The 24,548-nt window shown below is 38.5% G+C and overlaps 4 protein-coding genes across 4 annotated transcripts; 2 read left to right on the top strand and 2 right to left on the bottom strand.

Moving 5' to 3' along the window:
- Window positions 1-27: 27 nt before the first annotated feature.
- LOC136238955 (phosphorylase b kinase regulatory subunit alpha, liver isoform-like) lies at window positions 28-13,029 on the bottom strand. Its single transcript, XM_066029675.1, has 32 exons — window positions 12,870-13,029; window positions 12,645-12,818; window positions 12,545-12,592; window positions 12,409-12,478; window positions 12,260-12,358; window positions 11,505-11,587; window positions 11,373-11,453; window positions 11,183-11,281; window positions 10,933-10,974; window positions 10,220-10,378; window positions 9,189-9,311; window positions 9,038-9,139; window positions 8,743-8,850; window positions 8,572-8,650; window positions 5,787-5,936; window positions 5,662-5,692; window positions 5,531-5,609; window positions 5,336-5,480; window positions 4,234-4,309; window positions 4,098-4,174; window positions 3,429-3,499; window positions 2,940-3,003; window positions 2,687-2,888; window positions 2,390-2,623; window positions 2,264-2,342; window positions 2,077-2,206; window positions 1,922-2,023; window positions 1,765-1,874; window positions 1,378-1,506; window positions 1,268-1,324; window positions 971-1,174; window positions 28-350 (listed from the first exon to the last, which is right to left on the bottom strand). The coding sequence occupies exons 1-32, from the start codon at window positions 12,948-12,950 to the stop codon at window positions 153-155; spliced, it is 3,486 nt and encodes a 1,161-aa protein (XP_065885747.1). The 5' UTR covers window positions 12,951-13,029; the 3' UTR covers window positions 28-152.
- Window positions 12,998-16,280, top strand: LOC136238960 (small ribosomal subunit protein eS1-like). Its single transcript, XM_066029680.1, has 6 exons — window positions 12,998-13,112; window positions 13,252-13,355; window positions 13,414-13,601; window positions 15,671-15,879; window positions 15,937-16,046; window positions 16,100-16,280. Exons 1-6 carry the CDS (start codon window positions 13,054-13,056, stop codon window positions 16,213-16,215), a joined length of 786 nt encoding a protein of 261 aa, XP_065885752.1. The 5' UTR covers window positions 12,998-13,053; the 3' UTR covers window positions 16,216-16,280.
- On the bottom strand, window positions 16,281-18,629 carry LOC136238958 (uncharacterized). The gene is made up of 8 exons (XM_066029677.1): window positions 18,071-18,629; window positions 17,786-17,858; window positions 17,650-17,736; window positions 17,476-17,595; window positions 17,372-17,428; window positions 16,756-16,835; window positions 16,556-16,700; window positions 16,281-16,502 (listed from the first exon to the last, which is right to left on the bottom strand). Exons 1-8 carry the CDS (start codon window positions 18,514-18,516, stop codon window positions 16,371-16,373), a joined length of 1,140 nt encoding a protein of 379 aa, XP_065885749.1. The 5' UTR covers window positions 18,517-18,629; the 3' UTR covers window positions 16,281-16,370.
- LOC136238957 (apoptosis-inducing factor 1, mitochondrial-like) lies at window positions 18,615-24,548 on the top strand. Its single transcript, XM_066029676.1, has 17 exons — window positions 18,615-18,844; window positions 20,101-20,200; window positions 20,261-20,608; window positions 20,750-20,843; window positions 20,887-21,095; window positions 21,237-21,373; window positions 21,628-21,712; window positions 21,766-21,850; window positions 22,161-22,237; window positions 22,293-22,401; window positions 22,457-22,564; window positions 22,947-23,038; window positions 23,257-23,400; window positions 23,641-23,783; window positions 24,038-24,146; window positions 24,210-24,332; window positions 24,384-24,548. Exons 3-17 carry the CDS (start codon window positions 20,393-20,395, stop codon window positions 24,450-24,452), a joined length of 1,800 nt encoding a protein of 599 aa, XP_065885748.1. The 5' UTR covers window positions 18,615-18,844; window positions 20,101-20,200; window positions 20,261-20,392; the 3' UTR covers window positions 24,453-24,548.

Raw genomic sequence — 24,548 nt, 5'->3', positions numbered from 1 at the left:
AAGATTGCATCATTGTAGTACCTTAGATTTATTTCTATGCATGACACGAAAGCAATGTCTAACTTTTGTAAGTCTAGAAACATACAATTTATAGTAGCAAAATGCACTTTATAAATTTAAATACAGAGATGATACTGTAGGAGGGGTATATACTAGCTAACTTGACAGTTCCCAGATGGTGACGGCATGTGTTTTAGTTTGTTAGCCACTGCTTGACTGATGTAACTCATTGTACCATAACGACCACTGGGGGCACTGTCATAAAAGTGTACACAAATCTTCTCATGTCCACCGCATTTGCCTTCTTGTTGACAGCAACAATCTTTGCTGTAGCCATGTTCTTGATGACGCTGTGAAGTACAAAGTTATAATTACAAGAAACATGGCAGCATAACAGAGTCAATAGTGTATGTATGCAATAAGGGATAGTTCAAAAAGATTTGCTGATTCCCAAGTGGAAGATCAGTTGCTTTACCCATGCAAGTTCGTAGCCATGGTACACTCCTGTAATCCTTAGTAGTGGAGTGATTAAGTGGATCCAGGAAAATAAATTGTGTATCAAAAACTTAACAGTCAAGAACAAACTTCTCACACAGTAACCACCATTTTTGGTTTGAAAATCACATCTTTTGTGTTAATATACACATATAATTAAAGGTGCTAACATTAAACGATTATGATTCTACACTGAACACAAGTGGTTGTTCTATTAGAGAGGTTGACATATTGTGGTGACTGTTCCATTAGATCTAGTAGATCAGCATGTTACAAAGGGTAACTATTTTCCAGAAACCAGTGAAACCCACACATCTAATGTTGGCTAAACAAAAACATGAAGACTACAGTCATTAAATTTAGTAATGCAGTAGAATGGAGTTCTGATCAGAACACATAGCATGGGCCTAAACAGAGCTTTCTTGGATACAGTGTAATAGTAGTTCCAATGGCTCTCGATAAGATAGTGAGATACCTGATTTTCCACAAACAGGTTGTTTGCATCCTTCAGAATATGATCCACCACTATGGTGTGGCCAAGTGGTTGAGCAGGGTCTTCATTAACCACTAGTGATAGTATCATCAATACTTCAACTATCAACTGTCGATATTCAGGATCATCCACTGTGTTCAACAGAGCCTCCACTTTCAGTGCAAACTTCAATTCACTAGGAGTCATCTAGAAAGACAGCCCAAAAGTTCAAATTTAAAAAAAAATACTAATAAAAACAATCAAAAAGAAAACAGTTACGAAAATGGTTACACTACATACCTCTTGTACGGTGGGGTGGGATGGCAAGTAGTGGGTTTTTATTTGTATCCCAGAGCACTGTATGTAATGTATAGTCAATATACAACCCTGAATCAGTTAGTAGAGGTTACCCTTTCCAGTATATGCCAAACAAGAACGTAAAAATTTGGTGGCAGTCTGTTCAGGGCACCATCAAGTCGTCTACGTCTCCGCCACTGTCCCTCACGATCTATATCCTCATCATGTCCCTGATCCATTGCCTATGAACCATTATATAATAAAGTTACAACTGTGGTAACTGACCAAGGTCTGTAATCACATAAATTCTGCAAACTTTCATGTCTTGTAACTTTTAGCTATGGCCACATAATTTCAACCTTTAACTGGCTTTGTAATACAAGTTACAGAATGCTGATACTCTGTTTTAGTGCAGAGATATGACCTGTTATGTAATGGGATGTAGTTTGTGCCAACGTGCCCAGTTTTTGCAGATATAGTCACCAATGTAAGTAACATACCAAGACTTCCTTGTACAATTGTCCGTGCATATCTTTCTTGGAAGGAGAAACGATGGATAACTGGCTCTCCAACAAAAGATCACTGGTACTAGTTACGTTGCTCTGATCCACTACATAAAACAGTCTTTTATGTATCTCTTAACTACAGACAACATACTGTCTTGGTCTATGCGAAACTCTTTGCCACTGAGAATGTAGTGCATAAGATTCTTCAACTCAGACGGACTCAGATTGAGCAATTCTTCATGAGCCTCTTCCGCTAAAAGATATTATTCTAATATTGTTCTGTCAAGCATGGCCTTCTCTTCTTACCAGGGCAGTCCAGGGCTCTACTTAGCTCAAATATCATCACCTCGTAAATCAGTCCAATTCTTAAACGAAGCATTTCACGGAACAAAGATGGTTCTGCACGCACCAACATTGCTAAATACACCAAAATCTCCTACAGCGGGAAGATATGTACAATTAACAATGAACAGGTGGAAAATTCCTGACTAACTTGTGTTATAGCGATAGCACTATAGTCGCCTGCACAAGACTGCTTGATCATGTCAAATAGCTCATCAGCATGTTTAGGCCTTAAAGAAGAAGTAATAGAAGAAATGTAGCTATTAAACATGCTTACTGTGATACAGCAATTTCTTTACGTGCAGATGGTGATCCGACTGAAAATTGCTTCTGCTGCACTAACAGATCTGTAGCTGCTTGCGCTAGTCCTTCAACTTTCTTGTCCAGCAGTCCAGCGACGTGACGCACCAAACACCACGAGTGAAGGCGACACACTTTGTCATAAAGTTCTTCTAATAAATTCTCCACAGAATATTCCTTGCCATCCACTGAAATAGTACAGGTCTTTCCACTATGGAAAAAGAGAAAAACAAACACAATGATAAGCTAGGAGGTTGCAGAGTTTTGATCTTACAATGTTGTATACAAGTAATGAAGTACGTCTGCTTTGTCAGAAATTGACACAGAGGTTTTGAGTTCTTCAGCGAGCTGAGCTATACTACTGCCCTGGAAGCTATTTCTTCTAGTAATGCTAGCCTGAGTAGGTGAGCTGAACTTTAGTAGTCCACTGCTTCCCGTCCGTCCCATTGCTCGACGAGCAACAATTGGTGAGTCCACTACAAAACCAAGATATTATACCATCCCAAAGATTCATTTATTTCACTTACAGATGCCACCTTGCCTACTCCTTCTCACACTTCCACGAGCTAACAGCGATTTCTTGTCACTCCTCTATAATTACAAAAATAAACACCACAGTACTAAGTGAAATTAAGAGTTTAGACTCTTAATAAATTATTAAGGAAACATAGCTGGAGACACTCCCAAAATGCCTGTACTTATTGCTAACAGGTTTAAATTCAAGCCTCTCCAATAGCTACAAGTACAACAAGTTAGTAGATGTATAGTAGCTGCTCACCCAAATAAAAACCCAAAATCACTTGCTGTACATAACGACACAAGAACATTGATGTACTATTACTGATCAACAATGATGTATATACAATTCCATGGACTAGAGGCCTTAATCCACAAGTCACAGTACACTAAAATTATTCAAAATGGTTTAATCATCAGGCAACATACAGCATGTCCATTTTGGGATTTTCAACCAAATGACTACAGGGAATGCAGTCCTAGTACAGCAATTTACGTACATCAAAACTGTCATCCTTGCTGAGTAAAAATATTGCACTATCCTTATGCTTCACTGACAGATGACCTACAGCTAAAAATATTAACAACAGTATATACGCTAATATAGTTATACAGAACAATGCCTAAATGAGACTGTAGTTTGCAAAATCATCCATGTGGGAGGAAAGCCTAAAATGAGATAACACTAACACAAAGTTGCTGCACTACTATCAGGCCAACAAATTACTTCAACTCATCAGGGATAGATGGCTTTTTGGCGGTCTGTATACATATACCCACACCAGATGTGTCTACAGCTGTGTGAAGACCAGGATGGGCTGATATGTAGTCTGGAATCTTCAATTATCATCTCTGTCCATTTTGAAGTCTACCTGTTGCCCACCCCACCACCCAACCCATGATACAGCAACATTTATGAAAAATTATCTACAAGGATTGCTTTGGCCACCAGATAAATACTCTCAAAGCTCCAACTTTGGTGAAAATTTCATATGCGTAGTTGCCAGGGCTGGTGAGTTACGATGCTTTAAATTTTAAGGTATAATTTTCTGTGAATCATACGCCCATACAGGTGATTTTCCAATACTCAGTCACAATTTTCTCTGGTCAAGGACTCAAAAGGTGCAATCAAATATCAACACACAAATCAATCTAGTTGTAAGGCTGACCTGATAATGACTCAAGGAAAGTCAACTTGGTGATACAGGATGTACTCAAGAACTCATTTAGAAAACCAACCTTCACTCTAAAAAGGTGTTATTATGAATACGAGGAGGAGGTAGTTGGATGATGTGAATTGCTTACTTTACTCCAGTTGAATAGCCACTCATGAACGCCTGTAGTAACTTCATCATAGCAGACTTCTCAAAATTATCTACATCTACAAACAACAATACAATATTTAAAATTTGTGTGTGTGCGTGTGTGCGCATGTATAGGCACAACAACAGGGGAACTATAGGGGCTAGAGCCCCTCCCCCTACTTTTATTTTAGAGAGGGCTTAGCCCCTCCACTCTTAAAGATCAATATGTGACTGGATTTGATAAAACCCGGCTTCAACGCACAAAGCTTTGTTAGGAGATACAGCTGTATGGCGATTTTAAGTAATCATTGTGTAGTAACTTCCCAGGGCCTACAGCTGTGCAAACAAAATTTAAACCAATTATTCATCTATTTACTAGCTATCACTGTGTAAGTAGTAATAGGGATGGTGGGTGAGCTTAATATAGGAGTATAAAATGGAGCAAGAAGACGAATGGAATCCAGAGGCCAAGCTTGGGCCCTCCATGGCCCTCAAATCACTCCAAATTGATTGAGAACACTATTGGCGAGCTCTCTGTGAAGTCCCAGCTCACTACACACCATTACAACAAAGCCATGGCCTTTTAATGGCGCTAACCTTCCACTTGTGGCTTTGACAGGGTTGGAAGAAAGCTGCTGCAGAAACTAAACTTGCCAGTCCTGAAGGAAATACAGAGTGGAATATGATAGTGTATTTGACCAGCAATCCATTTCTGGTAAAAATGTAAGTTTGATTTTGTGTGTGTGTGGAAGCCGGGTTATATGAAATCCGGTCACATATACTCTAATAGACCTAGAACAGTCAGATATACTCTAATAGAGCAGTCGTGTACATAAATGAAGCATTTCAATAAATTTAGTCAAGATTGTTATCTCAGAAGGGAAAAAGTTCCTGTGGGGGCATGTCCCCATGCTGAGTGAGCTTTACACATTGTACAAATTATATCAACCAGTTATTACCCTTCTTAGCCCACTCACTTTAAATTTTGTTGCTATGCCCTTTGTGTGTGTGTGTGTGTGTGTGTGTGTGTGTGTGTGTGTGTGTGTATGTGTGTGTGTGTGTGTATGTGTGTGTGCGTGTGCGTGTGCGTGTGCGTGTGTTACCTATCATGGAACGTAGTATAGGGATCGGAAATGTGGGTCGTCCCATTTGCTTCCAGCTGTACTTCAGATAAGCTAACTGTGTCTTTATCAATTCCACTACCATACGAGAATCCAATGAGAAATAAAACATTTCTTGATCTATATACTGTCAGAAAGAGTAACAATTTGAGTATAAATATTGTACACAAAATATACCTGTGGGATAAATACATACAAGTTTCCAGACACTTCATAAATCTGACAGGTACCCAGAGGCCCCATTGGATGGTAGGGTCTGTAACCATGACAACACATTTACATTATAGCACATTAACTGACACACCTACCTCCCGCTAAGCTTCATCTTGTCACAAATACCTGTGAACATTAAAGCATACAATACAAATATACAACAATTAGTATTCTAATTGAACAGTCAAATTACACAATCTCTAAATGACGCTCATCATACCTAAACTGCGGTAGGCATAGCTAAGATGCCTAGAGGCCAAAACTTGGATAGGCCTTGGATGGCATCTTTGTACTTGCTTGATAGTCTGCACCTTGATATTGTACTTCTCAAGTGTACTAGCCACTTCGGCATCCTCCGCCAGTAGTGAAACTACAGTACGAGGTCACCTTACATAACTTAAACAGGATTCAGTTTTATATACCACTTGATAAATCCCTCTGTGCATGTTTTAGTGTACTTACTAGATTACTTATGGTACAGTCTCTGTGGCCATACATGCTTAAGCACAACCAAGTATACATGTGGGTTAGAGACTAGTAGGAGGGTCTTTGTGGACATTAACTTAGATACTGGAGATGTTTTATATGGGTATATAGGTGGAGTCATTGTGGGATTAAATTGCACCATTTAAAAATAAAATAATGATATTTGTATGTAGTGGAAGAGCGGAAGATTGAAAATGTTTCATTGAAGTCTATGGTGACATAGCACTAAATGCCAGGTATGTTTTATAACGGACCAGTCTATTCAGCCGGTCAACCCCACTCAACCCACCACTCCAGGCACGTAAATTGCTCTTGAAATCTATGGGGATCACGTGTGTAAGCGTTTGCTGGGTGGAATCCATGTGTAATACTATAGGGACGCCTTAGGTACCTGTATTTAAGCACAATAATTGTCGAAGAAAGCAATGTGCATGCTAACAAAGCCTCTCAGGATATGGAAAAAGAAGAGCAGACGCCACTAGTTTGGCCTCACAGAGAATTGAAAAGAGAATTAGAAACTCGCACACCCACCTTGCAATAACAATTTGCTGTTCATCTTAAGAAGCACAATTTAACGTGGTGTGGATATTACTAAACATTTCTTCTATCACTTACTCCTCGTCACATATTAGAAATATGCAATTAACAGTAATAAATTCAGAAGTGCTTGTATCATGTCCAACCTCCTCTGGATAAAATGTAAGCTATCTTGTGGTCATGTGATTCAGCCAAATAATTACTCATTGCCAGCATAACCTGATTTTAATCACCCTCAGCAATAATCGATTGATTATCTAATACCATACCTGTTTCACTGCCCATACAAAAGTCTCAATAATAGCAATGAAATTTATCCCATATTTCACTGGTAGCAGTGAAAAAGTTATAATTGCAATTTCATTGGCTAGAATTTATGTTAACAATGCCAATTAGTGTTGACGCGTGTTCAGTACATAATGACAAATTGCGTACATAGTATGGTATTAACTGGGAATAGCATGGGTAGTAGTGAAATTTGGGATAAATACCACTCTTGTTGTATTGGAAATGGTAAATTTCCAATACAACACTCGTGATATTTATCCCAAATTTCACTGCTGCCCATGCTATTACTAGTACTAATCCAATCAACCATAATAATTTCACAGCCCTAATACATACCATTACTTTAAGTACAATTGCAGTGGGGAGGAAACTTTGGGAATGACAGCTACGCAGCAAAGTAACAACATGGACACCATTCTGGGGGTATGCCTCCACAGGAAAATTTCAGAGTTTAAAAGCTCTGATATATCACTTTAGACTACTTTTAGTGTACTGTTACAGTTAGCTCCTTACAATTCAAAATGTGACTGTTCTATTAGAGTAGTTGACTGCTCTATTAGAGTATCTCGATCTTTGTCAATACCTAATCTATTAATGTAACGTGGTTAATGGACAACAACTATACAATAGTTTGACCCTTCCATGTACTATGGGGTCCTAGGGGGTCTTAGTATAATAGTGTTGAAAACAAGCGCTGTGTGAATTTTGTTGCAAAACTGACCACAGTAGCTATCTATTGAAACAGCGGCTAAAGGGTCTTTTGTGTCAACCTGCAAATTCTGTGGTTAAAGTTAAAATAGTCTGGCTGTTTTAACTATAACCACAGATTTTGTAGGTTGACACAATGCCATGGTTGCATAGCTGTACTGCATGCATGTGGTAGGATATATCTATAGCTATTACACATCAGGGTAGGAAAACAGCCTAAGCTTATTGTTTCTCATTCTCATCCACATGAATTTTCATGCGGGCAGGAGATTATTTTTGCTATGAAGAAAAGACAGGCTCTTAATCTCATCTACTAAAATGCAGTCAAAACTGATTACTCATTCATCAGTAAAATTAGAATGCTAACACCTTAGTAAAGTCAGCTGCCATTTCTTACTGGTCACCTGCACAACTAGTAATCATTCAGCTGCTTATAGCAAGCCACATGTAATCCCTATTTTTTACATATTATGATGTCGTGAAGTAATAGTGTCTTTTTCTTCCTATTAATTCCAATTCATTGAAGTTAATGCACATATAATACTGTCTTGCATACTCTGCACAGTACTGAAATTAAATGTGCTAGTTATTATTATACATGCTTTTTGGAATTTTATGCACTATCTAACTAATTCCCAATTGCTACTGCAACGTTCAAGTTCCTGCAAGGATAGGGCTGGCATGTGGACATGCACAAACTTTCATAACTCCAAACTGTTTATGGCACTTTGGTATGGCCATGCAATTTCATTCCACAATAAATGTTTTACATTGCAAGTAACAGAATTAAGATATTTTATCCTGGTCCTAAGATATGTGGTGAGGGTGTAGTTTGTGCAGACATGCTCTCTTTCTGTAGGCTTGGTCATGTTTGCACCAGACAGTATGCATTAATATTGTCATTGAAATAATATTATGCGTTGATTTGATTTTTTTTGTTCAGTCTCGTCAGCAATAACCATGCATTCTTCCCTAACTTCACTCACCCTGGATTATCAAATCTGGTTTGGCCTGGGTGCAGAAGCGACGATTGAGTGGATCAATCTCCCCAATTACTATCAAGTTCTGTAGATAGAAAACAAAAGGTTGATTTTGCTTTAGTGTTGAAACACTTGGTACAGTTCCACCCACTCAATGCAACAACAAGCTACACTCACATCGTAGAGCAGCTCTCCAAGAATGAATAGTGACTGTGCCCATGTGGTCTGTCTTTTACGTCCAGGACAACGCTCTTGACTGTGAGGATGTTGATACTCCATATCAGTCTGTAATAAAGGGGAAGTCAACAGGAGTCTGTTCACACACATGGATGCACTCAACACAGACACAGACACACACACACACACACACACACACACACACACACACACACACACACACACACACACACACACATTCCCACACACACCACAGACACACACGCCCACTACACATACACTATACTACACACACCTTATCATAAGGGACATAATACAGTTCAGGTATTTGTGTTAAGGTATAATCCTCTTCATCATGGAGAGCCAATTTGTGTATAGCTTTCTTATACTTGTTTGCCTAACAACAATAAACACAACATACAAGCACCAGCTCCAGCTACACATACATCTCTCTTGTCCTCTCGAAAGGTGGCATCAATGTAGAAGTAGCAAAAGAACAATGGCCACTCACACTCAATATTCTCAAACACTTTCAGTTCTGCTGGCTCATAATACAGACGACTAGAATCCTACAAGTACATAAATAATTTGAGCAAGGTACATGTATCAAATTTAGTAAGTTTAAGTGTAGCACAAAGTAGTGCATTAACTTGACCATGTCAAGTAGTTCCCAAACATAGTCAAGGTATACTTCATGACCTCATTGATAAGACCACCTCATTATAGTGACCATGTCAAGTAGTTCCCAAACATAGTCAAGGTATACTTCATGACCTCATTGATAAGACCACCTCATTATAGTGACCATGTCAAGTAGTTCCCAAACATAGTCAAGGTATACTCCATGACCTCATTGATAAGACCACCTCATTATAGTGACCATGTCAAGTAGTTCCCAAACATAGTCAAGGTATACTTCATGACCTCATTGATAAGACCACCTCATTATAGTGACCATGTCAAGTAGTTCCCAAACATAGTCAAGGTATACTTCATGACCTCATTGATAAGACCACCTCATTATAGTGACCATGTCAAGTAGTTTCCAAACATAGTCAAGGTATACTCCATGACCTCATTGATAAGACCACCTCATTATAGTGACCATGTCTAGTAGTTCCCAAACATAGTCAAGGTATACTTCACGACCTCATTATTAGACCACCTCATTATAGTGACCATGTCTAGTAGTTCCCAAACATAGTCAAGGTATACTTCATGACCTCATTGATAAGACCACCTCATTATAGTGACCATGTCTAGTAGTTCCCAAACATAGTCGAGGTATACTTCATGACCTCATTGATAAGACCACCTCATTATAGTGACCATGTCAAGTAGTTCCCAAACATAGTCAAGGTATACTTCACGACCTCATTATTAGACCACCACATTATAGTGACCATGTCAAGTAGGGACATAGCTAAGGTGTACTTAATGACTTTATGTTGTTATAGCAACAATAATCAACACACACCTCCTTGACTGTTTGATAGCCATCCCTAAGAAATCGTTTGCAGCCATATTTTCCTTGAAGTTTTTCACTCACAGATTTTCGCACAGTATTAATCATATCCACACTATCAACAGCAAACGCTGGATAACCAATGATGCTCAACAATCCAGCATCAATCTCCTGTGGTACAACGTTAATATATACATGTACACTGCAAACATCAGTATATACATGTACATTCAGTTGTAAAATTATTTGTTTCCGTACCTCATGAGTAATCTGTGTGTGTTAATGACACAATAAATGTTTATTGTTGCTTAGTTTAAATATGTAGCTTAATACTTGCCAGAACACAATGAGACAAGTCCCTGATTCCAAACACTATTCGACTTTATGCCCCTGTACTGTACAAATCAAATATTTGGCTACTCACTGCTCACTGGTTGTCTAGTCTAACACTATAACAGATAATGCTGAAAGCTCAACAACTTATTTTCTTTTTCCTCTAGAAGTCATAAGAAATTCAAGAAACATGCGAACAAGTCATGTTTTCACTCAGCGGAATACATACACTGTACATGCAACACCGAATAAGCATCAAATTACAATGATTGATGTCTATATTTTCAACTTCCCAATTGCAAGTCAGACAAAACTGTTTATAAGCTAGTCTAAAATGTTAGTACGTATACCCACACATGCAGATTAGACATACAGACAGATGGACAGAATACCTTAGAGCTGGACTCTCTAGGTAGCAGTGACATCAGTTTAGTCTAAAACAACACACAAAGCAATATTAGAGCATTTAATAACTCTAACATTTCACAACACTAGAGACCTTGTCTTTTAACTGAAAATTCAAGTTTTAATTAGTAAGGACATTGTAATTTTACTGACATTATAATTTTAATACTAACGTATCATGAAAACTAATACGTCAAAATCTCCAAATATACTATGTCTCAAACATTCACAACTCACATTACATTGTTGTATTTCATCTGGTAGAACATGAATCACTGAAGATGGCCCACCCCTGGAGCCAAACAGATCCAAGCCATTGATGGCCTCCATAGCTGCCTAAATGGTCAAGATTAAGGAGGTGAATTCCTTTTTTGTGTGTAATGAATCATAAACTAACAATTCACAACAACATTTCTTTTCTTCATACCTTAGCCATTCCAATTGAGCTGGCATTTAGCTCAGGCTGGCCATTATTCGTCTTGTCACCACGCTCCCAAAGCCCATAATCCTTACAAGATCACACATGTGACATTATAGCATCGACTACTGGGACACTTACTGGGGTGACGTAGGCACTCTCAATATAAAAGACCAGGTTCTGAATGAAAGACACTTCATCCAGGGTGAAGACTATTTGTAGTCCTAGAACATATTACGTATCCATTGAAACTGTGTATGTGGTGTGATTTAACTTCGATAAATCAAATGAAATCATTTTTATATTAAAAAAAACACACTGTAAAACTAAATCTAAACTGGAAAAGAAAATTTTGGTGAATCAAATCATCCGCCAAACTTTTCTCCCTCAAAATTTGCAGCATCCATAGTTTTACATGTACTGTGCATGGGCAGGCCAAAAGAACAAATGTGCTGTATTTCTATATAACACACATTAGTGTGGAAAGAGGTTGTTTGACTATTTTATTTGCCCTCAAGCAAATTCCATAAGCAATTTATTACAATAACAATGATGATGTAATAATTAAACTAATCAAGAGTGGGATAAAAATAACTTTGAATTTGTACCACAAATTATAGCCAAGGGAGCTACCTAGCAATAAATATATGCATAAATATATTAAAACTAACTTAAGCTGTTAGCTCTACAGCGATTACATCATATAATAGACAACGACAATCTCATACTATGAAAATTATCATGGTTCCAAGTCCACGCGATGCAAACACAAGTATGTATAAAAAACTTATTTTGAGGTAATACAGCATTTGACTTGGTATTTTCTGTACACACTTGAGACGGTTCTCTTAGTAATAAATAAAACAGTGACAATGTACTGACACACGCACGCACACCTGAAGCTGTCATTTGGGCTACCATTAGTATATACAGTGATGTGGCATCAAGCTGCAAATGTCCCCATTCATTATCTCCAACAACAGTATCACCAGTTTCTATCGCAACCAACAATCAGTTACCAATAACACAGTACAGCAACACTCACTAATATTGTATTTGGCATGAAGGGAGGAACCAGTTGATCGCTTTGATTTGAATGCCTCTACTTTGTGTGCCTATGGATGTACAGCATTGCATTGTAGCTACAATTGTGCCATTACAAAATGCACAATTTTTCATACCTGCTTCATCATTGAAAACAACAGGCCTCTCATAAGCTTAACAACACGCTGTGGAAGTATTAAATTTGTACACCACATAGCTCATAATGCATTATGTAACCTGCTCAAGTTCAAATGCATTAGCTTTATAATCTTGGATTTCTGATCTCTTCTTGTACACCATGGACAAGCCCCACACAGCCAGAATCCCGTATACATTATCCCGTACCCATGCATCTGTACTAACGGACCCATCCTGCGTCACAAATCCAGGTAGTAGGCCAGTAACAGGATCCTGTAGTGATCGAGTTATATGCGTATTATATGGAATAAACTAGCTAGTAACCTGGTAGCGAAGTATAGTTTTATCAACTAGATGGTAGTACTCGTTTAACTGAGCATTAATATCTGCCCTCGTCCTGCCCATCGTCTCTAGGAATGTCACAATCTCTCGCACAACCTTGTCACGCAGCGTTTTATATTGCGCATGCGTATAATATCACGTTCTCTTTTGGTACACCTGAGCAAAAATGGCTGTGGGTAAGAACAAGAGATTGACGAAGGGAAAAAAGGGTGCCAAGAAGAAAATGTAAGTTATTGTACGCATGAACATGTAAATAACAATACTTGTGTTCGTTTTGAGTGTACAATCGATAGTATATTAGCTTATTCACAAGGATTAGGACGGATATAAAACCACATGGGTACGCTGTCTATTATCATTGTAGCGTCGATCCGTTCACAAAGAAGGAATGGTACGATGTGAAGGCACCCATCATGTTCACCAACAGAAATGTTGGCAAAACCGTCGTATCGAAGACGCAAGGAAAGAGTACGTGTCTTGTATCAACCCCAACCTGTACGTTGACCCTTTGTTCTTTATATTGTAGAACTCGCATCTGATGGATTGAAGGGCAGAGTGTTTGAAGTATCTCTAGCAGACTTGCAAGATGACGAGGTGGCGTTTAGGAAGTTCAAATTGATTGTAGAAGAGGTGCAAGGCAAGAACGTGCTCACTAACTTCCACGGGATGACCATGACAACTGATAAACTAAGATCATTAGTGAAGAAATGGCAGGTGAGCTGGCTATATCAAAATATTTTTGCTTGAGCTCCCAGGGTTGTGGTAAACACCTGTACAGGTTCTGGCATAGACAGTATACACTACGTACCCGGGATTGTGTACCGCCGGTTTTCAAAGGGACGATCACCGTTGTACTCGTTAACACTTTTCCTTTGTAGTGTACCGCGCAAGTGTTGTACTAGGCGGCATAGTACTGGAGCTCAACAGCATCATATCTGCTACCCTCTTCAGTTCCAATGGCTAGAAGACAGATTCTGATAGGCTAAGTGTCAAAGCCAGAAAATCGGCACGAGCTGAGTGGTAAAATAGTGGTATCCGCTTCATGCTGTTGAAAGGTGTTTGGGGATCTCAGCTGTTGTTAAATGGCTAAATATGTCACTTATTATGATGCTTTTGGTTGAGCGGACGTAGACGAATCGTTTAAGATAGACATGACGATTGTAGCTTGGTTTTTTGAGTCGTTATTCGATGAAATATGGTAGCGAGTTGATAAGTGTTAACGAAGTCGGTACGCAATCCCGGGTATGTAGTATATAATATCTATGGTTCTGGCTTCCATGTTCACCCAACTAGGGGTAAGCAGATAAAATTGCACTTATGTGTGTATGGGCTGTAATTCAGTGCAAATACAGCTTATATAACAGACCAACACTTGCTGCAATAATAGGGGTTTTCTACAAGAAAAATTGATTTTAGAACACATGAGCTGCAGGGCGATTGTGGATAAAGTGGTACTAATACAATTGACTTAGTTTTGAATCTTTACCTAATACAACGAAACACAAAGTGAAGCATGTTATCCAGTACCCAGGTGTGTATCCAAGCCGGGATGAAACCAACTTTAAATACGGATAAATTTAAAGTGTGTACGTAGCCAGATCTGTTGGTACCTAATCTTTGCCTTTTTCATGGAGCTTCTATCATGTCCTTTTGATTGGTGAGTTAATTCACTGGTACTGGCCAGAGACAAAATTATTCTTGAACCAAAATCAGTGATTTATAGCTAGCCAGACCCTGTAATGTTGTACTGTTACCATATTTACTTGGTTAAACGCTGCGGCTACTATTAGCCTAAGCTCCAAAATTGATGCGGCTACTACTCAAGGGCAGCGTTTATTGTATTTGAGCACTTATTATATGCGGCTACTATTTAATCCAAAACCAAATTTGAAATACTTTGCCATATGTTTAGCGAATTGCCTTCTGACAGTGTGATTTATGGTATACAGCGTGAACGTATTCAAGGGCGTGCACGAGGATGTGCATTAAAGTAATTTACGAAGGTGTAACGATGGGAGATGCTGTCACTTATGAATGAATTTGTTGTTAGAGGACATCATGTTTATAAAGCTATATGAGAAATCCTGTTATACGTGAAACTTGATTAATAGCCACGGCATTTATTCAAGGGTGGCGTCTATACTCACAATTGAAACATTCATTGCGGCGACTATTTGAGGTGCGGCGTTTAACCAAGTAAATACCGTATTTCACATTGCTATTGTTGAAGTTTAACCTCAGTTAATGAATCATGGGGAGATGAGGTGAATCAAGTGATTGTGACTTTTTGAATGTTAACTAGCTAAATTCACCTATATGTATAAAAGTACTAATTTACAACCAGAGTTTCAACCTCATCTGTTGTTTACTGTATTGTTTAACCCAGTTGCAATTAAAAATCTTACTAATATATACTGTGATAGCTTGAAGCATAAAACTCTTGTATTTGTTGATATGCACTAGATAATATTGTGTACTGCTCAGAGGAGGTTCAGTACATGCTAAGCGCAACCTAAATACTGTATATTGGCCTTAATTGCATTGTTTTATTTGGTATTTCACATGACCTTCAGATCGTGCTTCATGTAAGTTTCAAGGCTAGAGTTTTGGGTAAAATTGTAAAGTTGGTTTGGTGTCATGTAATGATGAAATGTGTTTCACTGCATTATCGACATACCCCCTCCTCTATAAATCAAATTTTGTGTAATTTGTTGAGCTCTGCTATTGGCACTTTGTGTGATGTTATACTGGCCGTCATCTTTACATCACTGTCATTTGTTCAGACACTGATTGAGGCTACAGCAGATATCAAGACCACTGATGGATATTACCTTCGTTTGTTTTGTATTGGCTTCACTAAGAAACAGCCCAACCAGATCAAGAAAACGTGCTACGCTAAGTCATCACAGATCCGCAACATCAGACGTAAAATGGTTGAGATCATGAGCAAAGAAGTGTCAACGGTTGATCTAAAAGAAGTTGTCAACAAATTGTAAGTGGGCACTATTAAGAGTACCAAATTTTTATACAATTTTTTTCTTTGCAACAGAAAACCAGATAGTATTGGGCGTGATATTGAAAGAAAGTGTAATTCAATATTTCCACTTCATGATGTCTTTATCAGAAAGGTGAAAGTATTAAAGAAGCCCAAATTTGAATGTAAGCCACTCTCAGAAACTAAATCTTTGATGTTAGTACTTCATTACTTTCAGTGGGTAGACTACTAGAGATGCATGGAGAAGGAACAAGGACTTCGGGTGGTGGAACTTCTACAGGAACGAAAATAGATCGGGAAGGTTATGAACCACCAGTACAAGAGAATGTCTAGGATTGGACATGCAATAATGTATAAATTTTTTGACATCTAAAAATTCTTGTGCCTTTCCCACTGTCTTTCATTGAAAAAAATTTTTAAAAAATGGGCTACATGGTAAAAAAAAAACACTACAAATGTACAAAAAATGTTGCAAGCTCAAAACCATACTAAAAATCGTAATAGTCACAGTCTTGGTTAGTTCTCAACTTTGTGATCAACTTGTAAAATCCATCATCCTGTAATTCCATGGTGACTATTTGACAGTTGCCAAAGTTCCATAAAGTATGGAATTTTTCCACCTACAAAATACAGTAAAATAAGGATTGGTCACATGACCCTCAACATGACGTACACTCCAATGGTAGAATCTTGTTAGAAATAATCTACAGAATAGTCCATGGGTTACTATGATGGCGTTGTTTCCACAGCCGCCTTTTTGCATGTCACGATAAAGTGTTTCTAAGAAAGTTGACACTCGATCAAATACATCAGCACCACTAGATTCAGAGCAATATGATTACAGTCAATGACTGCAAAAAAATTTTTTTGTACCTTTCACCAGTGGCAAAGCGATAATAAAATGCTCCAATCTTTCTTCTGTCTTTCATTGCAGATTCAACTTTTGAAGGATCCTAAGAGTAAACAGACATACAATCACCCGGACCAACATCTTGGCTTATATGATAATATGATGTGTGTAAGAATGCACTGACTAGGTTTTTATGTAATTAAGAGTCCCAGCTAAGCACACATCACCTGAAGAGTGTATAGAAACCTTGTTGGAACAGTTAAGAAAATCTCTGAGCGAATTAGTAAATACAAAAAACAGTAGGGACACTAGTATTGAGATCCATATACCCTTCAGGCCATACCAAATTAAGCATATGTTTCATGGATTGTTGCCCTTAGTAGTGACCCGGCTGGCAGGTCGAAAAAAATGTAAATCATTTTTGGCTGCAATTGACTGTTTTGTTAGAGTTTATATGACTGCTCTGTTACTTGACAGTGCAAAAGCTAAAGTCCTTCCAAAATAAAATGATGGAGCTCCATTTCCTTCCCTTTGCTACTACACCTGCACAATATTAAAGAGTCTACAGCCATATTAGATCTTGGTGAATTCCATGCAAATGCTTTTGGAAAGTGATGGAAATATTCATACAGAACTTACCTGAAAGTTTCCCCATTCTTGTTCCCTTAACCGGGGGTCTTCTCGGTAAAACAGCACCTTTGAAAATTATACTAATACATTGTCAGTGATCTCAGCAACAAAACCTGTTCATCCAGAAAAGCCTGTCTGATGTATTTATAAGTCGACCTAGATCTTAAAAATGGTGATACATAAAATGTGACCATTTCATTCCCTAGCATCTCCTTTAAATCTTCACCAGCTTTCTGAAATACAATACAAAGGAAATCATACCTACACCAGAAAGGCTTGATACTCACTATTGCCTGGGAAACTCCTTTTTTAGTTAATTCTAATTTGTTGTCAGGAACTTTAGCATACACAGATGTGTCAATGTTCCCGGCTGACTACAAAACACAACAAGTGAACAATTAAGATGTAAATATTAATGCAAACCTCAGCATGCCTTATCAAGATAATTCTCTTGGGATACAACTCCAAGTGCTGTTTAGTTTTTGCAGCATCCAACCTAACAAGGAAATATCAATGTGTTAAAAAAACACATCAGGAAATGGGACTGCATATAAGAGTCCCTAGGTTATAGTTAGGAATTTGAATAGGAAAGAAGCCAATGAGCAAAGTGTTAAGTACAAATAACTTGCTCAATGGGTAAGCAGCTTAAATACAAAGCCTGAGATTATATAGTTGAACAACAGAGCTAAAACACTACAGACAACTCACTGATGTAGCAAATCTGGTATATCCACAAAGGCAGCCCTTGACACCCACCCAGCTCTTTTCCTCAGCTCATCAATATGATAGGCCAGATCCAGTCTATCCCCTAGCTTCTTAACACCCACCTCTTTCAAATGATCCTCTGTAAGGGAAAGTAGTTGACGTCCGGATTTAATCACGTGTTCCTTGAATAGTTCCAGGTAAGGTGCCATATTTATTTTCACTAGCCATTTTTCAATGTCCTCTTCGTCCCATTGCAACATTGTACTATCTTCGGATATGTCAGAAAGATCTGAAGTCTGTGATGTGCGACTATCCGGTCTTGCGTTTCCATTCCTAGGCAACACATGTATATTTCTCTTTCCGTATTTACCAGCTGGATAATCTAGAAGCGACGGCCTTCTAGATATGGTACTTGGCTCTAAGTGTTCTTTTAGAGTGCTTTCTGCCATTAGAGTTCAGCGATATCATAACCTAGTAGCCAGATTGCTGAGTAATATTACAGAATTAAATTCCCAGAAATACGCACGTGTTTTAAAACTCGCGTGACATCGTTCGTTATCGTTTCTAATTAATGCACACGTATACAAAATGGCGTCTATGTTTGGACGGTTTGCAAAATTGTCTTTCTCTCCTGCTGTTAGGGCGTCAAGGAATGGCGTGCAGAGAAGATTTATTAGCGAGCAGACTCACGCTCCTCATTTAGAAATTGATGCTAACGCCAGAGGAAATGTGCTTCTTTTGGTGGGCTTAGTAGCCTTACCGTTGTCAATTTATACGGTAACTGTGTGTTGTTTAGAAAAGTGTGTGTTTACAGTGCACGGAACTTATGTTGTGGTTTAATTGAATAAGGTGCAAGATACAAATTAGGGTTGAGCTCCCTTTTGAAAAGTAATTGTAGACGTTGGTCTAGAAACAAACGAGGCTGTTTCAATGCGCAACTTAAGCAGATGGATTAGGAAAAAAATGTGTTTTTTTTCCATTTAGAAGCAGTTAGTCACTTTTCAATAATATTCCTTTGCAATATTTTCAGACCAACTCTGACTCAATATCGAAAATATTTTTCTCTTGAAATTTTAGGGTGTAGAGTACTAAAATATGTGGCCAATAATACAAGTCAGTAGTACAAACCATTCATTGCAGTGGATATTGCCATAATGTTGTAACAAAAAGTACCTTGATATTGTGTTCACCATTGCAATGGGAGTTTAGAATCTTTGCAAGAGTTAATCGTATATGGGAGGAGAGTATTGAACATCATATAATCTTTTGACAAATGATTGTGTGAATTTGTAACATACTTCGAATAACATCCCAGATATGAGGGTGTGCGTTCAAACTTGTCAAGTTGCTGAGCATAGTTGATAGCTGAGGGTGGGAATTGTTTCTAAAGAACTAATAACAGAGGGAGAAGTGTTGCTCGGATTTTTTTTAAGTGTGTCGCCTTGTTAACAAGCAAAACAGGTCTGTAATCAAACTTTTGTATATCCTTGCCAGTTTTGAGTGATTTGCTGGCTCAGTAGGATAAAAATTGATCATCATGCTGCAAAATTAATTGCAGAAAAAAAGCAAACTAATACCAGAACTCTATACATTACACAAAAAAAAAGCATTTAACTTTCACACAATCATCTCTCCCAACAATTTCATTACAGATATAGTATACATTGATATTTCTTCATTGCACTCATTTTCATTCATGGTGGAAGATATGGGGAACAGCACATAAATAGTAGCCATTGATTAAAGTTGTACAAATTTATTTCCCTGTTGTTACTATATACTTTGTAACACTGAAAGTTCTCAACTGAAAAAACTTCAACCTAGGCTTATATTAATAGTAATCAAGTAAAAATGATTTTGAAAATTTTATGCTGGTTTTTGTAGATCTTGTCACATTGTAGCCATGTTGTCCGGTGAGATCTAGGGTGTTGTTGAAAAGAAACTCCCCTCCAAAATAAAAAAGATGCTGCCAGCACTATTGTTGTATTGTCTTCTTACAACACACATACTGACTTAACTGTATTACACTGTAGGCTTGGAAGTATGCTCAAGTACCAACTCTGGCAGTGTATGAGAAGAGATATGGTAGACTGCCTCCAGAAATCAGAGAAAAATTCACCAACGTTGAACAAGGTATGTTATTCAATGAGCTGGTTCGAAACTTTATTTTATTATTTTTTTTTTGTTTTTCAGATTAAAGGATAAAGGACGAACACGTTATGCACGAATTATTGTATCTAGCGTTTAGTGTGTTATAATGCTGTTATTGTAGATACCACAATCGAATGTATTAGCGAATGTCTCTTGTATAACGCGCAGGGTAAAATGGCGTCACTGCTTAGATCGCAAATCAACGTTTGTGCAAGGAGAGTGCCATACGCATTTAGCTCATCTCCAGTCCGCGTCTTAAATGGCGGATGCGCGTTACGTGCCACTCAAAGGAGGTTCGCATCGAGCGAATCCTTTTCAGAGAAATACGGGGGTGGCTCAGCCTTTCTTCCAATCGCCGGGCTGGTTTCTCTAGGACTGGTCGGATATGTGGTAAGTGTATTATAATTGTGAACTGTACAATATAAGCAGCCATAATTGCAGGGGGCTTGAACTTTAGTCCTTTTAGTAAATGCGTGTTTTACGGAAGCCTTACTGGGTGCCCCTTATCGTTGTGTAATATGTGTATTTTAGACTTATGATATTTGGAAAAGAGGCACGCACTCTCCACACTCTAAAGATTCCAAGCAGTCAAGCTATGCCAGCGCAGGGCTGACTCATCCCGAAGGTATGGAGATGTTGATAAATATATTTAATAAATTGTTTCGTAGCTGAAGCAGAGTCCATGGCTGCAGACGCTAGTTCACAACCTGCCCCTGCTCCTGTCACTGAGAAAGAGCCAGCTGCTGTAGCCCCTAGTGATGTGACGGTAGCTAAACAGCCACCACTCCCAGAACATGTGGCTTATGTGTTGATTGGAGCTGGTACTGCTTCTTTTGCTTGTATGAAAGCAATAAGAGAACGTGACCCTAATGCTAAGGTATGTTTGTAATTACAAGAAGTTTGCTATAAGCTATTGTATTTCTGAAATTCATGGGAGAATAGTCTTCCTCTAAAAAAATGGTGCATACTGTATAAGTGTACCAAGATTGTTATGGTTACTGCTGCACATTCCTGGCAGGTTTTAATCATTGGTGAGGAGGACTATAATCCTTACATGAGACCACCACTGTCCAAGGCATTGTGGCTCGAGGAGAACCATGAGAATGCACGTCAACTGAAATTCCCTGCTAGCTGGGCTGGTGGCAAATTAATAGAGTTAGTCAACAAATATGTCACAATAATAATAATACTGCTCAGTAATTCTTTATTAAACCTCACAAATGGTTTAATAATTACCGTAGGATGCCTGTGCCGTTTATGTAATATTAAGATAGTGTGTTTGGTCGCTGTTACATCCGAATGCATGATCTCTTTTTAAATTGATGGGGTAGCTACCGTACCCTAGTCCAGTGTGTGGTTTGTACACTCAGCAAGATGTATTATGATTGTTCACTATTTGTCCGTTTCAGTGTATTTTACAAGTACTCATTTGTTGCACCTCATGAGCTGACTCAGCAGGAGGGTGGGGCTAGTGCAGTGCTGACTGGTAACCAGGTAACCAGTGACACCATATAACATCACGAGTGGTTACTATGGTAACACGACAGGTCACTACAATTGATCCATCCAATAGGAACATCACACTGTCCAATGGAGCAGTGATCAAATATGACAAGTGTTTAATAGCAACAGGTATGGTAATGATTGTAAGTTCAGTGATAGGAATAAACTACATATTTCACAGATAAGTTTACTATTGACTTGATGGGGAAGCCATAAAAATGTCATCCAACACATACCAATTTTGTATTCTTATATGCACTAAAACTTCCCATGCACACTGAAAAAGGATACCTTTGTTTACGCTTGTAAACTTTATGGATTCTGCCATTTGTGTGTCAGAAATCTCTTAATCTGTGGAATTTTAACTAACGTGTTTGTGCTTTTATTTTTTAAAATCCATTGGTTGGATAATGGATACTTTAGTTTCTTGTATTTATAGGAGGAAAGCCGAAGACATTACCAATGTTTTCCGAAGGTTCTGACAAGTTGAAGAGCAAAGTGTCTGTCTACAGAAATGTTTGTTTTAGTTTTTTGAAACCAAAAACTTAAACGTTTTCTTTATCTTCTACAGATAAATGATTATCTTCAACTTGATGATGTTGCCATGCAGAAGAAATCAGTGTTGGTTGTTGGTGGTGGCTTCCTTGGTAGTGAGCTGGCAGTTGGTCTTGCTAGCAGAGGTGAGATATTTGTAATTCACATAATATTTGATTAAATACTATGTAATTATATTAGGAAAACCAAATAACCTTCAGATAACTCAAGTGTTCCCAGAGGTTGGCAATCTTGGTCTAGTATTGCCAGCAGAACTCTCCAAATGGACCACAGATAAAGTCCGAAAAGGTGTGTGTGTGTGTGTGTGTGTGTGTGTGTGTGTGTGTGTGTGTGTGTGTGTGTGTGTGTGTGTGTGTGTGTGTGTGTGTGTGTGTGTGTGTGTGTGTGTGTGTGTGTGTGTGTGTGTGTGTGTGTGTCCTTCTCTCTGGCGTTTCATAATACTCTAATAAAGCAGTCACTTTGACTTGGATGCAACACAATCCATTAGAACAACATGCACTATTAGAGTGACCCCAAATCAAGGATATATATGTAGGTGGGCAGCTTGTGTAGTCCCCTAGGTGGGATATGTGGTGTTTGGTCCAACTCTACTGTATTTGTCCTGTACGTCTAGTAGTGTATATACTATTATCAAGAGAAAAAGCTCTTGTTATCCTGTATCCATTACTAGAGGGTGTCACTGTATTGCCCGGAGTTGTGGTATCCTCTGCCAATGTCAATGAGAATGATAAAGTGACAGTCAAGCTCAGTAATGGAGATGAGGTGAGTGCTATGGTGTGCTGTTGATAGAATAAATTTGTACTGATATGTGTGCGTGTGTGTGTGTGCGTATGTGTGTGTGTGTGCGTGTGTGTGTGTACACATATGTGTGTGTTCACTGTGTATAGTACCAAAATAGCACCCAGGTACGTTAGCTACTGGCTTACACAGTTTGTTTTTGCATGTGTGCAGTGCTTACTCATTTTGTGTTTATTACCCAGATGACAGTGGACCACATTGTGGTTGCAGTAGGGTTACAGGCTGACACACGTCTTTCTACCTCATCGTCTGGTATAGAAGTGGACCCAGATGTTGGTGGTTATCGTGTAAACTCAGAACTGCAGGCCTGCACTGATGTGTGGGTGGTAAGTAGTTTGTTGTATATATAATAGAACGTCTTCATAATGGACAATTTGGGACCAATGACATTTTTGGGAGGCTGACCTTTTTTCTGAATTGACTGAATTGGAATTGGTAGAGATTGCAGGATAGAAAATGTCATGTTCATTACTCTAGAGTTGCATTGTATACGTATGTAGACAAATGCACATAATGCACGATGTTTGATAGTTAAAAGATGATGGTCCGTTTTTCTTCAATAACAGGCCGGTGATGTATCTAGTTTCTACGATCCTCACTTGGGACGTCGTCGTGTTGAGCATCATGATCATGCCAATGTGACTGGAAGACTTGCCGGAGAGAATATGACTGGAGCACAAAAACAATTCAATCATCAGTCAATGTTCTGGTAGGTCTTGTTTAATATATAATGGAGCATCTTGTGATGCAAAAAAAATGTCCAAACACAACAGAAGGGTCATCAATTGGGCAGTTTAATAATGAGGTTCTGTGGTATACATGTTTGGGGCTTATGTACTTGACATGATCAGAGGGAAGTACACCTTGCTGTGTTTGGGAGATACGACCATAGGTAGCCACTAGAGAAAACCCCCACAAAATCTGTGTTGACACATTTGTTGTCATGTATGTATTGGTGTGTAGGAGTGACGTTGGACCAGAAGTTGGATTTGAGGCAGTTGGACTGATTGATGCGAAACTAGAGACCGTCGGTGTATGGGCTAAGACTACTAAGGACGACAAAGCAGCTGAGGTACCTGTGAACCTTAAGAGTTTTTAAGAGACCTGATTTTAAGGGTTGCTTTTTCACTGCCAGGGTTCACCCGATGTTCTTCCAACTGATAACTATTCCAAGGGAGTTGTTTTCTATTTGAGAGAGAAGAGAATTGTTGGCGTGCTAACATGGAACTGTTTTGGCAAGATGGATGTAGCCCGCAAGGTACATGTATTATAGCCAGCTGCTGTCTTTAACTGTTAATTTTTATTATAGCTGATAGCGAACAACTCTACCAAAGCTGACATTAATAATTACATAAAGGATTTTGACATTCATGCTTGAGACTATTGAGAAATGCCAAGCTTTTCACATGTGATGCTGGCCTGTCAATGAGGGCAGTATAATGTGCACTATTTAGAATTAATTTTAGTCTATTTA

The sequence above is a fragment of the Dysidea avara genome, chromosome 11 (genome assembly GCF_963678975.1).
Source record: "Dysidea avara chromosome 11, odDysAvar1.4, whole genome shotgun sequence".
Taxonomy (NCBI): domain Eukaryota; kingdom Metazoa; phylum Porifera; class Demospongiae; order Dictyoceratida; family Dysideidae; genus Dysidea; species Dysidea avara.
Note: the sequence above shows the minus strand (reverse complement) of the source record. Positions and strands in the feature narration are given on the sequence as shown.